Source organism: Oncorhynchus kisutch, unplaced genomic scaffold (genome assembly GCF_002021735.2).
Source record: "Oncorhynchus kisutch isolate 150728-3 unplaced genomic scaffold, Okis_V2 scaffold3646, whole genome shotgun sequence".
NCBI classification, from domain to species: Eukaryota; Metazoa; Chordata; class Actinopteri; order Salmoniformes; family Salmonidae; genus Oncorhynchus; species Oncorhynchus kisutch.
The window spans coordinates 227029-242028 of NW_022265591.1; the positions used below are offsets into that span (position 1 = coordinate 227029).

Sequence of the window (15000 nt, forward strand, 5' to 3'; positions counted from 1 at the left end):
CCCTCTCCTCCCCTTCCCTCCCCCTCTCCTCCCCCTCCCTCCTTCCTTCCCTCCCTCCCTCTCTCTCCCCTCTCTCCCTCCCTCTCCCCCTCTCCTCCCCCTCCCTCCCTTCCTCTCCTCCCCCTCCCTCCTTCCCTCCCCCTCTCCTCCCCCTCCCTCCCTCCTTCCCTCCCCTTCTCCTCCCCCTCCCTTCCTTTCCTCTCTCCTCAGGGAGGGTACGGTGAAGCCAGGGGACAGGCTCCTGAGTATCGATGGGATCCGTCTTCACGGGACATCCCATGCAGAGGCCATGTCCATCCTCAAACAGTGTGGACAGGAGGCTACGCTACTCATCGAGTACGACGTCTCCATCATGGGTACGTCATGGGAGTGTGTGTGTGTGTGTGTGTGTGTCCTCAAGAATCTTGTCTTCCAGATGCATATACATTTATATGGTGTTCTCAGGACACTGTCAGGGGGTGTTGGTGGACATTTATATGGTGTTGTCAGGACACTGTCAGGGGAAGGTCTAAAGACAGACTTGATCTCCCAGAGATCTCCCATCATTCCCATCAGTTGTCATGTTGAAGCAGACAGACTCTGAGAGATGTAGCCTGTGACAGTCCAGGACCAGAGGACAGACCGTTCTTAGTTCAGCCCCTCATCCCTCCACCGTGGAGACATTTCCACAGACCCAGTCCAGTCCAGCAGTACGGTTCCATCATAGGTAGTCAAAGACAGGTGTCTTACAAAGCACAGCCAGAACACAGCCAAAACACAGCCAGAACACAGCCAGATCACAGCCAAAACTCAGCCAGAACACAGCCAGCACACAGCCAAAACTCAGCCAGAACACAGCCAAAACACAGCCAGAACACAGCCAAAACACAGCCAGACCCCAGCTCTTACAAAGCACAGCCAGAACACAGCCAAAACACAGCCAGAACACAGCCAGACCCCAGGTCTTACAAGGCACAGCCAGAACACAGCCAGATCCCAGCTCTTACAAAACACAGCCAGAACACAGCCAGATCACAGCCAGAACACAGCCAGATCCTAGCTCTTACAAAACACAGCCAGATCCCAGCCAGAACACAGCCAGATCCCAGCCAGAACACAGCCAGATCCCAGCTCTTACAAAACACAGCCAGATCCCAGCCAGAACACAGCCAGATCCCAGCCAGAACACAGCCAGATCCCAGCTCTTACAAAACACAGCCAGATCCCAGCTCTTACAAAACACAGCCAGATCCCAGCCAGAACACAGCCAGATCCCAGCTCTTACAAAACACAGCCAGATCCCAGCCAGAACACAGCCAGATCCCAGCCAGAACACAGCCAGATCCCAGCTCTTACAAAACACAGCCAGATCCCAGCCAGATCCCAGCTCTTACAAAACACAGCCAGATCCCAGCCAGAACACAGCCTGATCCCAGCCAGAACACAGCCAGAACACAGCCAGATCCCAGCTCTTACAAAACACAGCCAGAACACAGCCAGATCCCAGCCAGAACACAGCCAGAACACAGCCAGAACACAGCCAGATCCCAGCCAGAACACAGCCAGATCCCAGCCAGAACACAGCCAGATCACAGCCAGAACACAGCCAGACCACAGCCAGACCACAGCCAGATCCCAGCCAGAACACAGCCAGAACACAGCCAGAACACAGCCAGATCCCAGCCAGAACACAGCCAGATCCCAGCCAGAACACAGCCAGATCCCAGCCAGAACACAGTCAGATCCCAGCCAGATCCCAGCCAGAACACAGTCAGATCCCAGCCAGAACACAGCCAGATCCCAGCCAGAACACAGCCCGATCCCAGCCAGAACACAGCCAGATCCCATCAGAACACAGCCAGATCCCAGCCAGAACACAGCCAGATATCCCAGCCAGAACACAGCCAGATCCCAGCCAGAACACAAGCCAGATCCCAGCCAGAACACAGCCAGATCCCAGCCAGATCCCAGCCAGAACACAGCCAGATCCCAGCCAGAACACAGCCAGATCCCAGCCAAAACACAGCCAGATCCCAGCCAGAAGACAGCCAGATCCCAGCCAGAACACAGCCAGATCCCAGCCAGAACACAGCCAGATCCCAGCCAGAACCCAGCCAGATCCCAGCCAAAACACAGCCAGATCCCAGCCAAAACACAGCCAGATCCCAGCCAGAACACAGCCAGATCCCAGCCAGAACCCAGCCAGATCCCAGCCAAAACACAGCCAGATCCCAGCCAAAACACAGCCAGATCCCAGCCAGATCCCAGCTCTTACAAAACACAGCCAGATCCCAGCCAGATCCCAGCTCTTACAAAACACAGCCAGATCCCAGCTCTTACAAAACACAGCCAGATCCCAGCTCTTACAAAACACAGCCAGATCCCAGCCAAAACACAGCCAGATCCCAGCCAAAACACAGCCAGATCCCAGCCAGATCCCAGCTCTTACAAAACACAGCCAAAACACAGCCAGATCCCAGCCAGAACACAGCCAGAACACAGCCAGAACACAGCCAGATCCCAGCTCTTACAAAACACAGCCAGAACACAGCCAGAACACAGCCAGAACACAGCCAGAACACAGCCAGATCCCAGCCAACAGATCTGACTAAAAGCCATAAAAGCCTAAAAGCCATTTCAGACGCAGAGAAAGATCTGTGATGTGAAACATTGTCAATGAAAAAGAATCACCTGCTGGTCTTCTGCTGGGCTTTGATGTTTCTTTCTACTTTACAGAACGCTGACTTTAAAACCGCTTGGTGAGAAGAGCAAAACAAAGAGGGATTTAAAAGAAGCAGAAAATAGCAGGCTGATCGATGTTCATTTTAAATCCTTCCCCAGACTTCAGTCTATTTTGATCAGTCCACTAAATGTCAGAGGGAACCACCCAGGAAGGAGAGTATGAGAGAGTGAGCTGGCCTATTACCCAGCGTGGGCCTCCGACGTCCCCACAACGTTCTGACAATCAGACGTCACGCGGGTTCCGTTCAGAAGGCCCGCACTGGCCTCTGGGTAATCCTGAAGATTCCGGTGGCTGTGACTTTGCCGTGCTCCGACCTGGAAGTGATAGTTATGTCTTTCTGTCACCGTGTCACAGTCTTGCTCGCTGCTCGCTGTGTGTGTGTGTGTGTGTGTGTGTGTGTGTGTTTGTTTGTGTATCGCCACGTGTGTGTGTGTGTGTGTGTGTGTGTGTGTGTGTGTGTGTGTGTGTGTGTGTGTGTGTGTGTGTGTGTGTGTGTGTGTGTGTGTGTGTGTGTGCATGCGTGTGTGTGTGTGTGAGTACCACTGGACTCAGTGAAGTCTAAGGAAGCAGAATCCTTCAGCCTGAGAGACTTTCCTCTGGAGAAAAATCAAGGTATTGAGTTGACAGTTGGTTGAATATAGATAACAACCCCTTGAGTTGACAGTTGGCTGAATATAGATAACAACCCCTTGAGTTGACAGTTGGTTGAATATAGATAACAACCCCTTGAGTTGACAGTTGGTTGAATATAGATAACAACCCCTTGAGTTGACAGTTGGTTGAATATAGATAACAACCCCTTGAGTTGACAGTTGGTTGAATATAGATAACAACCCCTTGAGTTGACAGTTGGCTGAATATAGATAACAACCCCTTGAGTTGACAGTTGGCTGAATATAGATAACAACCCCTTGAGTTGACAGTTGGCTGAATATAGATAACAACCCCTTGAGTTGACAGTTGGCTGAATATAGATAACAACCCCTTGAGTTGACAGTTGGCTGAATATAGATAACAACCCCTTGAGTTGACAGTTGGCTGAATATAGATAACAACCCCTTGAGTTGACAGTTGGCTGAATATAGATAACAACCCCTTGAGTTGACAGTTGGCTGAATATAGATAACAACCCCTTGAGTTGACAGTTGGCTGAATATAGATAACAACCCCTTGAGTTGACAGTTGGCTGAATATAGATAACAACCCCTTGAGTTGACAGTTATCTGAATATAGAAAACAACCCCTTGAGTTGAAACTACGGATTTTATGAATAAAACTCTCTCATACTTTCATGGTGAAGCAAATCGATTCTCAAGGGAGAAATGGGAGTTGTCTTTTGAAATGTGTTTGTATGATAGATTAGACTTAACATGAAGTTAACATACAGATGTTTGCCTATACACAGAGCTTTACAGTATGTCCCAACAAACAGGTGTGTGCCTATACACAGAGCTTTACGGTATGTCCCAACAAACAGGTGTGTGCCTATACACAGAGCTTTACGGTATGTCCCAACAAACAGGTGTGTGCCTATACACAGAGCTTTATGGTATGTCCCAACAAACAGGTGTGTGCCTATACACAGAGATTTACGGTATGTCCCAAAAAACAGCCTATACACAGAGCTTTACGGTATCTGCTCGTGGAGACAATTTACGTTTTCTCTCTGAGCGACCCAGGCATGATAAAAACAGAATGATTAAGAACCAACAGATTGCAAGCCCATTAATCCCTACTATACACCCATAAACTACACCCATAAACTACACACACACACACACAGAGAGAGACAGACACTGAAGCGATGCGCAATGACGCGATGATGTGGCCAGGTTATGCTGGTGGTTGTGTGTGTGTGATGAGAAACCGCGTAACATTCTCACACAGCCAGTCTCATCAGTACGTCTCTCTCCCTCCTGGTAGGCAGGTTTGAGGTGAGGATGGAGGGAAGGAGTTGGAAGAGACAAATCAGTTATGAAGGAAGAATGAGATGTGGAGGAGAAGAGGGGAGGAGAGGTAGAGAGATGGAGGGATAAAGGGATGGAGGAGAGGCCTGGAGGAGAGGAGAGGTAGAGAGATGGAGGAGAGGACTGGAGGAGAGGAGAGGTAGAGAGATGAAGGAGAGGACTGGAGGAGAGGAGAGGTAGAGAAATGGAGGAGAGGAGAGGTAGGGAGATGGAGGAGAGGAGAGGTAGAGGGATGGAGGAAAGGAGAGTTAGAGAGATGGAGGAGAGGACTGGAGGAGAGGAGAGGTAGAGAGATGGAGGAGAGGACTGGAGGAGAGGAGAGGTAGAGAAATGGAGGAGAGGAGAGATGGAGGAGAGGAGATGTAGAGAGATGGAGGAGAGGAGAGAGATGGAGGAGAGGAGAAGTAGAGATATGGAGGAGAGGAGAGGTAGGGAGATGGAGGAGAGGAGAGGTAGAGGGATGGAGGAAAGGAGAGTTAGAGAGATGGAGGAGAGGACTGGAGGAGAGGAGAGGTAGAGAGATGGAGGAGAGGACTGGAGGAGAGGAGAGGTAGAGAAATGGAGGAGAGGAGAGATGGAGGAGAGGACTGGAGGAGAGGAGATGTAGAGAGATGGAGGAGAGGAGAGGTAGGGAGATGGAGGAGAGGAGAGGTAGAGATATGGAGGAGAGGAGAGGTAGAGAGATGGAGGAGAGGAGTGGTAGAGAGATGGAGGAGAGGAGAGGTAGAGAGATGGAGGAGATGACTGGAGCAGAGGAGAGGTAGAGAGATGGGGGTAGAGGACTGGAGGAGAGGAGAGGTAGAGAGATGGGGGTAGAGTGATGGAGGAGAGGAGCGATAGAGAGCTGGGGGTAGAGTGATGGAGGAGAGGAGAGGTAGAGGGATGGAAGGTAGTGTTTTATCACCATGAATGAAACAATCTCCAGGCTGCATCAATAATGTGAGCCCATTAATTTTTCATCCGATAGCTCTTAGCATGGCCAGGAACAGACAGGAGAAGACGAGGGAATGATATGTGTAGGAAATACAGGGAGGACAGGGGCATATAGATATGTAGGGGAGACAGGGGGAGGTATGGTTACTGGGGGATTGTTGCTTGGATGAATGGTGATGGGGAAAGGGGAGAGTGAGAGGGAGGGAGGGAGAGGGGAAGAGGGAGGGAGAGGGGAAGAGGGGGAGAGAGGGAGGGAGAGAGAGGGGTAGAGGGAGAGAGAGAGAGAGAGAGGATGGAAGAGGATACAAGGAGGATAAGTAATAGTGTAGGAGGGGAGAAAGAGGGAGAGAGAGGATGGAAGAGGATACAAGGAGGATAAGTAATAGTGTAGGAGGGGAGAGAGGGAGGGAGAGGGGAAGAGGGGGAAGAGGGAGGGGGAGAGAGGGAGGGAGAGAGAGGGGTAGAGGGAGAGAGAGAGAGAGAGATAGAGAGAGAGAGGATGGAAGAGGATACAAGGAGGATAAGTAATAGTGTAGGAGGGGAGAGAGAGGGAGGGAGAGAGGGAGAGAGAGAGGGAGGGAGAGAGAGAGAGAGGGAGGGAGAGGGGGAGAGAGAGGATGGAAGAGGATACAAGGAGGATAAGTAATAGTGTAGGAGGGGAGAGAGAGGGAGGGAGAGAGAGAGGGAGGGAGAGGGGAAGAGGGAGAGAGAGGATGGGGGGAGGGAGAGAGAGGGGTAGAGGGAGAGAGAGGAGGTTTACACAGAGCTTTACAGTATATCGGAGGGGAGAGAGAGAGGGAGAGAGAGGATGGAAGAGGATACAAGGAGGATAAGTAATAGTGTAGGAGGGGAGAGAGAGAAGCCTGTGGGGGAATACAGGTTAGCTGCATCAACAACACCTGTTCAGAGAGAGACAGAGACAGAGAGAGAGACAGGAAGAGAGAGAGACAGAGAGAGAGACAGAGAGAGAGAGACAGAGAGAGAGAGAGACAGGAAGAGAGAGAGACAGAGAGAGAGAGAGACAGGAAGAGAGAGAGACAGGAAGAGAGAGAGACAGAGAGAGAGAGACAGGAAGAGAGAGAGAGAGAGACAGAGAGAGAGAGAGACAGGAAGAGAGAGAGACAGGCAGACAGACAGAGAGACAGACAGAAAGAGAGAGAGAGACAGACAGACAGAAAGAGAGAGAGACAGAAAGAGAGAGAGAGAGACAGACAGACAGACAGAGAGACAGACAGAAAGAGAGAGACAGACAGAAAGAGAGAGAGAGAGAGACAGACAGAGAGACAGAGAGAGACAGACAGACAGAAAGAGAGAGAGAGACAGAGAGAGAGAGAGACAGAGAGAATTGCCTGAATCCTTGTGGGTTTTCCTACTGCTTGTATGATATTAACATCCCTTCTGAGAGGCAAGTTTGTTTTGTTGAGCGTGTGGATTGTATAGAAAGATAGGAAGGGTGTGTGTGTGTGTGTGTGTGTGTGTGTGTGTGTGTGTGTGTGTGACAGTACAGTACCAGTAAAAGGTTTGGACACACCTACTCATTCAAGGGATTTTACTATTTTCTACGTTGTAGAACAACAGTGAAGACATCAACACTATAAAATAACACATATGGAATCATTTAGGAACCGAAAAAGTGTTCAGCAAATCAAAATATATTTATATTTTAGACTCTTCAAAGTAGACACCTTTTGCCTTGATGACAGATTTGTACACTCTTGGCATGTCGTGTCTCAAGCATCATTAAACATCTAGAGACCAGAATAAGGGGAGGGGTGTAGAGACCAGAATAAGTGAAGGGGTGTAGAGACCAGAATAAGGGGAGGGGTGTAGAGACCAGAATAAGGGGAGGGGTGTAGAGACCAGAATAAGGGGAGGGGTGAGGGGTGTAGAGACCAGAATAAGTGAAGGGGTGTAGAGACCAGAATAAGTGAAGGGGTGTAGAGACCAGAATAAGGGGAGGGGTGTAGAGACCAGAATAAGGGGAGGGGTGTAGAGACCAGAATAAGGGGAGGGGGGAGGGGTGTAGAGACCAGAATAAGGGGAGGGGGGAGGGGTGTAGAGACCAGAATAAGGGGAGGGGTGTAGAGACCCTAGAATAAGGGGAGGGGGGTAGAGACCAGAATAAGGGGAGGGGTTGTAGAGACCAGAATAAGGGGAGGGGTGTAGAGACCAGAATAAGGGGAGGGGTGTAGAGACCAGAATAGGGAGGGTGTAGAGACCAGAATAAGGGGAGGGGTTGTAGAGACCAGAATAAGGGGAGGGGTTGTAGAGACCAGAATAAGAGGAGGGGTGTAGAGACCAGAATAAGGGGAGGGGTGTAGAGACCAGAATAAGGGGAGGGGTGTAGAGACCAGAATAAGGGGAGGGGGTAGGGGTGTAGAGACCAGAATAAGGGGAGGGGTGAGGAGTGTAGAGACCAGAATAAGGGGAGGGGTGTAGAGACCAGAATAAGGGAGGGGGGAGGAGTGTAGAGACCAGAATAAGGGGAGGAGTGTAGAGACCAGAATAAGTGAAGGGGTGTAGAGACCAGAATAAGGGGAGGGGTGTAGAGACCAGAATAAGGGGAGGGGTGTAGAGACCAGAATAAGGGGAGGGGGGAGGGGTGTAGAGACCAGAATAAGGGGAGGGGGGAGGGGTGTAGAGACCAGAATAAGGGGAGGGGTGTAGAGACCAGAATAAGGGGAGGGGGGTAGAGACCAGAATAAGGGGAGGGGTTGTAGAGACCAGAATAAGGGGAGGGGTGTAGAGACCAGAATAAGGGGAGGGGTGTAGAGACCAGAATAAGGGGAGGGGGTGTAGAGACCAGAATAAGGGGAGGGGTTGTAGAGACCAGAATAAGGGGAGGGGTTGTAGAGACCAGAATAAGAGGAGGGGTGTAGAGACCAGAATAAGGGGAGGGGTGTAGAGGACCAGAATAAGGGGAGGGGTGTAGAGACCAGAATAAGGGGAGGGGTTGTAGAGACCAGAATAAGGGAGGGGTGTAGAGACCAGAATAAGGGGAGGGGTGTAGAGACCATAATAAGGGGAGGGGTGTAGAGACCAGAATAAAGGGGAGGGGTGTAGAGACCAGAATAAGGGGAGGGGTGAGGGGTGTAGAGACCAGAATAAGGGGAGGGGTGAGTGGTGTAGAGACCAGAATAAGTGGACTCAAGGGGAGGGCTGTATCTGAGCCTGGTACACCCCAGCTGTTGGGTAACTAAGGGGAGCTGTATCTGAGCCTGGTACACCCCAGCTGTTGGGTAACTAAGGGGAGGCTGTATCTGAGCCTGGTACACCCCAGCTGTTGGGTAACTAAGGGGAGGCTGTATCTGAGCCTGGTACACCCCAGCTGTTGGGTAACTAAGGGGAGGCTGTATCTGAGCCTGGTACACCCCAGCTGTTGGGTAACTAAGGGGAGGCTGTATCTGAGCCTGGTACACCCCAGCTGTTGGGTAACTAAGGGGAGGCTGTATCTGAGCCTGGTACACCCCAGCTGTTGGTAACTAAGGGGAGGCTGTATCTGAGCCTGGTACAACCCCAGCTGTTGGGTAACTAAGGGGAGGCTGTATCTGAGCCTGGTACACCCCAGCTGTTGGGTAACTAAGGGGAGGCTGTATCTGAGCCTGGTACACCCCAGCTGTTGGGTAACTAAGGGGAGGCTGTATCTGAGCCTGGTACACCCCAGCTGTTGGGTAACTAAGGGGAGGGTGTATCTGAGCTGGTACACCCCAGCTGTTGGGTAACTAAGGGGAGGCTGTATCTGAGCCTGGTACACCCCAGCTGTGGGTAACTAAGGGGAGGGTGTATCTGAGCCTGGTACACCCCAGCTGTTGGGTAACTAAGGGGAGGGTGTATCTGACATTTTGATGTCAGATCTTTGTATATATATTTGTAAATATCACCATCTTTCCTTGATACACTAGCGCTCTGTAATAAATCCTCATTTGCACCTCTTCCTGCCTGTCTCCTGCTGAATCTGTGTCCTTTACGACGGCTCGAAGGAACCTGTGTTACACGAATACAGATATCACAGCAACCTGTCACTTCAAAAGCACCCAGTGATCTCAGAGTCTCTGCATTTCAATGGTATGTGTTTTTTTGTTGTGGTAGAGCGTGACGTAAGCAGAATTTTACATTTGCACGAAACCCCCCAAAAATGGTTCCCCCCGGCTCATTTCAACTACCCATTTAGTCAGTTTATCCTAGCCGGGTCTGCTCTGTGGAGTGAAATCACTAAAACACACAGGCAGTTGGACGTTCATAGTTCTTCAGATGTTTTGAACATCTAGATGCTGTATGTGAAGTGAAAGCATTGAAACACATTGGGGGATCTGTTGTGGTTGTGTTTAGGTTCATGTGGTTGTGTTTAGGTTCATGTGGTTGTGTTTAGGTTCATGTGGTTGTGTTTAGGTTATTTTGGTTGTGTTTAGGTTCATGTGGTTGTGTTTAGGTTCATGTGGTTGTATTTAGGTTCATGTGGTTGTGTTTAGGTTCATGTGGTTGTGTTTAGGTTCATGTGGTTGTGTTTAGGTTCTTGTGGTTGTGTTTAGGTTCATGTGGTTGTGTTTAGTTATTGTGGTTTGTTTAGGTTCATGTGGTTGTGTTTAGGTTCATGTGGTTGTGTTTAGGTTCTTGTGGTTGTGTTTAGGTTCATGTGGTTGTGTTTAGGTTCATGTGGTTGTGTTTAGGTTCTTGTGGTTGTGTTTAGGTTCTTGTGGTTGTGTTTAGGTTCTTGTGGTTGTGTTTAGGTTCTTGTGGTTGTGTTTAGGTTCTTGTGGTTGTGTTTAGGTTCATGTGGTTGTGTTTAGGTTCATGTGGTTGTGTTTAGGTTCATGTGGTTGTGTTTAGGTTCATGTGGTTGTGTTTTAGGTTCATGTGGTTGTGTTAGGTTCATGTGGTTGTGTTTAGGTTCTTGTGGTTGTGTTTAGGTTCATGTGGTTGTGTTTAGGTTCATGTGGTTGTGTTTAGGTTCATGTGGTTGTGTTTAGGTTCATGTGGTTGTGTTTAGGTTCTTGTGGTTGTGTTTAGGTTCATGTGGTTGTGTTTAGGTTCATGTGGTTGTGTTTAGGTTCATGTGGTTGTGTTTAGGTTCATGTGGTTGTGTTTAGGTTCATGTGGTTGTGTTAGGTTCATGTGGTTGTGTTTAGGTTCATGTGGTTTGTGTTTAGGTTCATGTGGTTGTGTTTAGGTTCATGTGGTTGTGTTTAGGTTCATGTGGTTGTGTTTAGGTTCTTGTGGTTGTGTTTAGGTTCATGTGGTTGTGTTTAGGTTCATGTTTCAGTGTTTCCCTGTCTGTGAATACAGCTAGATACTGTAGCTGTTACCTTTGACAACAGGGGGCTGCCTCTGGCTAAACCCCCACTACCCTGCCTGCACCACAGTTTCATTATTCCACATGTTGTGTAACTGTACGAAGGAGCAGAGTGGAAGCCATTAGGGCTCCTTAATGGTCACCCAGTTTCATCAGAACCTACAGGGATCCTGGTTAGTGGTTTTCTCCATTAGGGCTCCTTAATGGTCGCCCAGTTTCATCAGAACCTACAGGGATCCTGGTTAGTGGTTTCTCCATTAGGGCTCCTTAATGGTCGCCCAGTTTCATCAGAACCTACAGGGATCCTGGTTAGTGGTTTCTCCATTGGGGCTCCTTAATGGTCGCCCAGTTCATCAGAACCTACAGGGATCCATAGGTCAACGTGGTCCATAGGTCAATATGGTCCAGAGGTCAACATGGTCCGTAGGTCAACATGGTCCGTAGGTCAACATGGTCGTAGGTCAACATGGTCCAGAGGTCAACATGGTCCGTAGGTCAATTATGGTCCAGAGGTCAACATGGTCCGTAGGTCAACATGGTCCGTAGGTCAACATGGTCCGTAGGTCAACATGGTCCAGAGGTCAACATGGTCCGTAGGTCAACATGGTCCAGAGGTCAACATGGTCCGTAGGTCAACATGGTCCATAGGTCAACATGGTCCATTTACAGCACAGTGACAGATGTTTCTGGTTATTGTGGCTGTAGGGTGAAATCCCCTTCTAGTTGATGGGATGGTGTGAGCGTGTGCAATGTGTGATTGTTGACAGCAGTGTCACCCTTTAAGGTGTTGCAGAATATTGATATGTTAGAGACTGTGGTGTTTCCATCAGCATCACTTCCATGACAAACTGACAACAGACTGACTAACCCATGTTCTCTCTCTCTGTGTCTCTCTCTCTCCCTCTCTCTCTGTCTCTCTCTGTCTCTCCCTCTCTCTGTCTCTCCCTCTCTCTCTCTGTCTCTCCCTCTCTCTCTCTCTCGCTCTCCCCCTCTCCCCCCCTCTCTCCCTATCTCTCTCTCGCTATCTCTGTCTCCCTCTCTCTCTCTCTCTCTCTCTCTCTCTCTCTCCCTCCCTATCTCGTGTGCTCTGTCTCCCTCTTTCTCTTTCTCTTCTCTCTCTCTCTCTCTCTCTCTCTCTCTCTCTCTCTCTCTCTCTCTCTCTCTCTCTCTCTCTATCTCTGTCTGTCTGCCCACTCCCTCTCTCCCTCCTACCTGTCTCCTCTCCTCCAGACTCCATAGCCACAGCTTCAGGGCCTCTGCTGGTTGAGGTAGCCAAGTCCCTGGGGTCCAGTCTGGGCCTGGCCCTCAACACCTCCATGTACTGCAACAAGCAGGTCATCATCATAGACAAGGTCAAGCCCGCAAGCATCGCAGACAGGTAACTAAACCCTGCTGGGCCAGCTGAATATATGTCCTGTCCCTACAGACACGGACACACTGTAGACATAGAGAGAGGGAGAGAGAGGGAGAGAGGGAGAGAGAGAGAGAGAGAGAGAGACAGAGATAGAGATAGAGAGAGAGAGAGAGACGGAGAGAGAGATGGGAGAGAGGCAGAGAGAGAGAGCGAGATGGGGAGAGAGAGACAGAGAGAGAGAGACAGAGATAGAGAGAGAGATAGAGAGATGGGGAGAGAGAGAGAGAGAGAGAGACAGAGATAGAGAGAGAGAGAGATGAGAGCGAGATGGGGAGAGAGAGACAGAGAGAGGGGGAGGGAGAGAGATAGAGAGACAGAGATAGAGAGAGATAGAGAGAGAGGCAGAGAGAGAGAGCGAGAGGGGGAGGGAGAGAGATAGAGAGAGAGGGGAGAGAGAGAGAGAGAGAGAGGTGCTTTTATTTGATGACTTATCTGTGGGGCTTCTGCAGAGCCTCTATTGCTTCCTGACAGGAATCGATTCAGAGAAGAAACAGAGAGAGAGAAAAGAAGAGAGAAACAAATGAATGTGCAGGTGGAAGCTTGTAGCCGCTGTCTGCCTTTGAGACGTTTGCTACTTTGAAATGTATAAACGCTTAGTGGCTAATTATAGAAATCCAATAAGTCATATGTGGTCTGACGCTAGCGGGTCGGCCTGGAATAACAACAGAGAAACACCATGCTGAGTGGACGCAAATACACTCTGTTTCCCTAATGGCACTCTATACCCTAGGTAGTGCCCTAGGACCCATAGGCCTCTGATTAAAAGTAGTGCACGATGTAGGGAATAGGGTGCCATTTGGGATAAAGGCACAGTCTTTATGAGGAGGAAGGAGAGAAGTTTACTTCCTTCACTCGCTGACTATAATAAGACAGTCCTCTGGTCTCCGGCGGCTCTACTTATTAAAACATTCAGGGAGGATAACAAGCCTTTCTCCTTCCTCTGGGTTGCTTCTAAATCATGGATTGGAGGAGTCCTGACTCAGTACTAATATAGCTCCACCCATCTAAACCTGGTTGGTCACCGATAGACGAATCAGATTACTGAGTGGTTGCTGATTGGAGGAGTCCTGACTCAGTATTAATATAGCTCCACCCATCTAAACCTGGTTGGTCACCGATAGACGAATCAGATTACAGAGTGGTTGCTTCTAAGTCGCGGATTGGAGGAGTCCTGACTCAGTATTAATATAGCTCCACCCATCTAAACCTGGTTGGTCACCGATAGACGAATCAGATTACTGAGTGGTTGCTTCTAAGTCGCGGATTGGAGGAGTCCTGACTCAGTATTAATATCAAATCAAATCGAATCAAATGTATTTATATAGCCCTTCGTACATCAGCTGATATCTCAAAGTGCTGTACAGAAACCCAGCCTAAAACCCCAAACAGCAAGCAATGCAGGTGTAGAAGCACGGTGGCTAGGAAAAACTCCCTAGAAAGGCCAATACCTAGGAAGAAACCTAGAGAGGAACCAGGCTATGTGGGGTGGCCAGTCCTCTTCTGGCTGTGCCAGGTGGAGATTATAACAGAACATGGCCAAGATGTTCAAATGTTCATAAATGACCAGCATGGTCGAATAATAATAAGGCAGAACAGTTGAAACTGGAGCAGCAGCATGGCCAGGTGGACTGGGGACAGCAAGGAGTCATCATGTCAGGTAGTCCTGGGGCGTAGTCCTGGGGCATGGTCCTAGGGCTCAGGTCAGTTGAAACTGGAACAGCAGCATGGCCAGGTGGACTGGGGACAGCAAGGAGTCATCATGTCAGGTAGTCCTGGGGCGTAGTCCTGGGGCATGGTCCTAGGGCTCAGGTCAGTTGAAACTGGAACAGCAGCATGGCCAGGTGGACTGGGGACAGCAAGGAGTCATCATGTCAGGTAGTCCTGGGGCATGGTCCTAGGGCTCAGGTCCTCCGAGAGAGAGAAAGAAAGAGAGAATTAGAGAACGCACACTTAGATTCACACAGGACACCGAATTAGGACAGGAGAAGTANGGAGCAGCAGCATGGCCAGGTGGACTGGGGACAGCAAGGAGTCATCATGTCAGGTAGTCCTGGGGCGTAGTCCTGGGGCATTGTCCTAGGGCGTCAGGTCAGTTGAAACTGGAAACAGCAGCATGGCCAGGTGGACTGGGACAGCAAGGAGTCATCATGTCAGGTAGTCCTGGGGCGTATTCCTGGGGGCATGGTCCTAGGGCTCAGGTCAGTTGAAACTGGAACAGCAGCATGGCCGTTGGACTGGGACAGCAAGGAGTCATCATGTCAGGTTAGTCCTGGGGCATGGTCTAGGGCTCAGGTCCTCCGAGAGAGAGAAAGAAAGAGAGAATTAGAGAACGCACAATTAGATTCACACAGGACACGAATAGGACAGGAGAAGTACTCCAGATTAACGAACTGACCCCAGCCCCCCGACCACATACAGACTAATATAGCTCCACCCCGCTAAACCTGGTTGGTCACCGATAGACGAATCAGATTACTGAGTGGTTGTTAAGGTAGTTTTACCTTAACGACTGTTACTAATAGACTATCAGGACTACAGAGTGGTTGTGTTAGGTAGTTTTACCTTAACGACTGTTACTAATAGACTAATCAGATTACTGAGTGGTTGTTTAGGTAGCTTTACCTAACGACTGTCACCGATAGACTAATCAGACTACAGAGTGGTTGTTTAGGTA

At 49.7% G+C, this 15000-nt stretch overlaps 1 protein-coding gene across 1 annotated transcript in view; it reads left to right on the forward strand.

The window, feature by feature from the left end:
• LOC109881755 (glutamate receptor-interacting protein 1-like) overlaps positions 1-15000 on the forward strand; it is a 142619-nt gene that overhangs the window by 29146 nt on the left and 98473 nt on the right. The window contains 2 exon segments of the mRNA XM_031820760.1: positions 211-356; positions 12143-12290. Coding sequence (XP_031676620.1) covers positions 211-356; positions 12143-12290 — 294 coding nt within the window.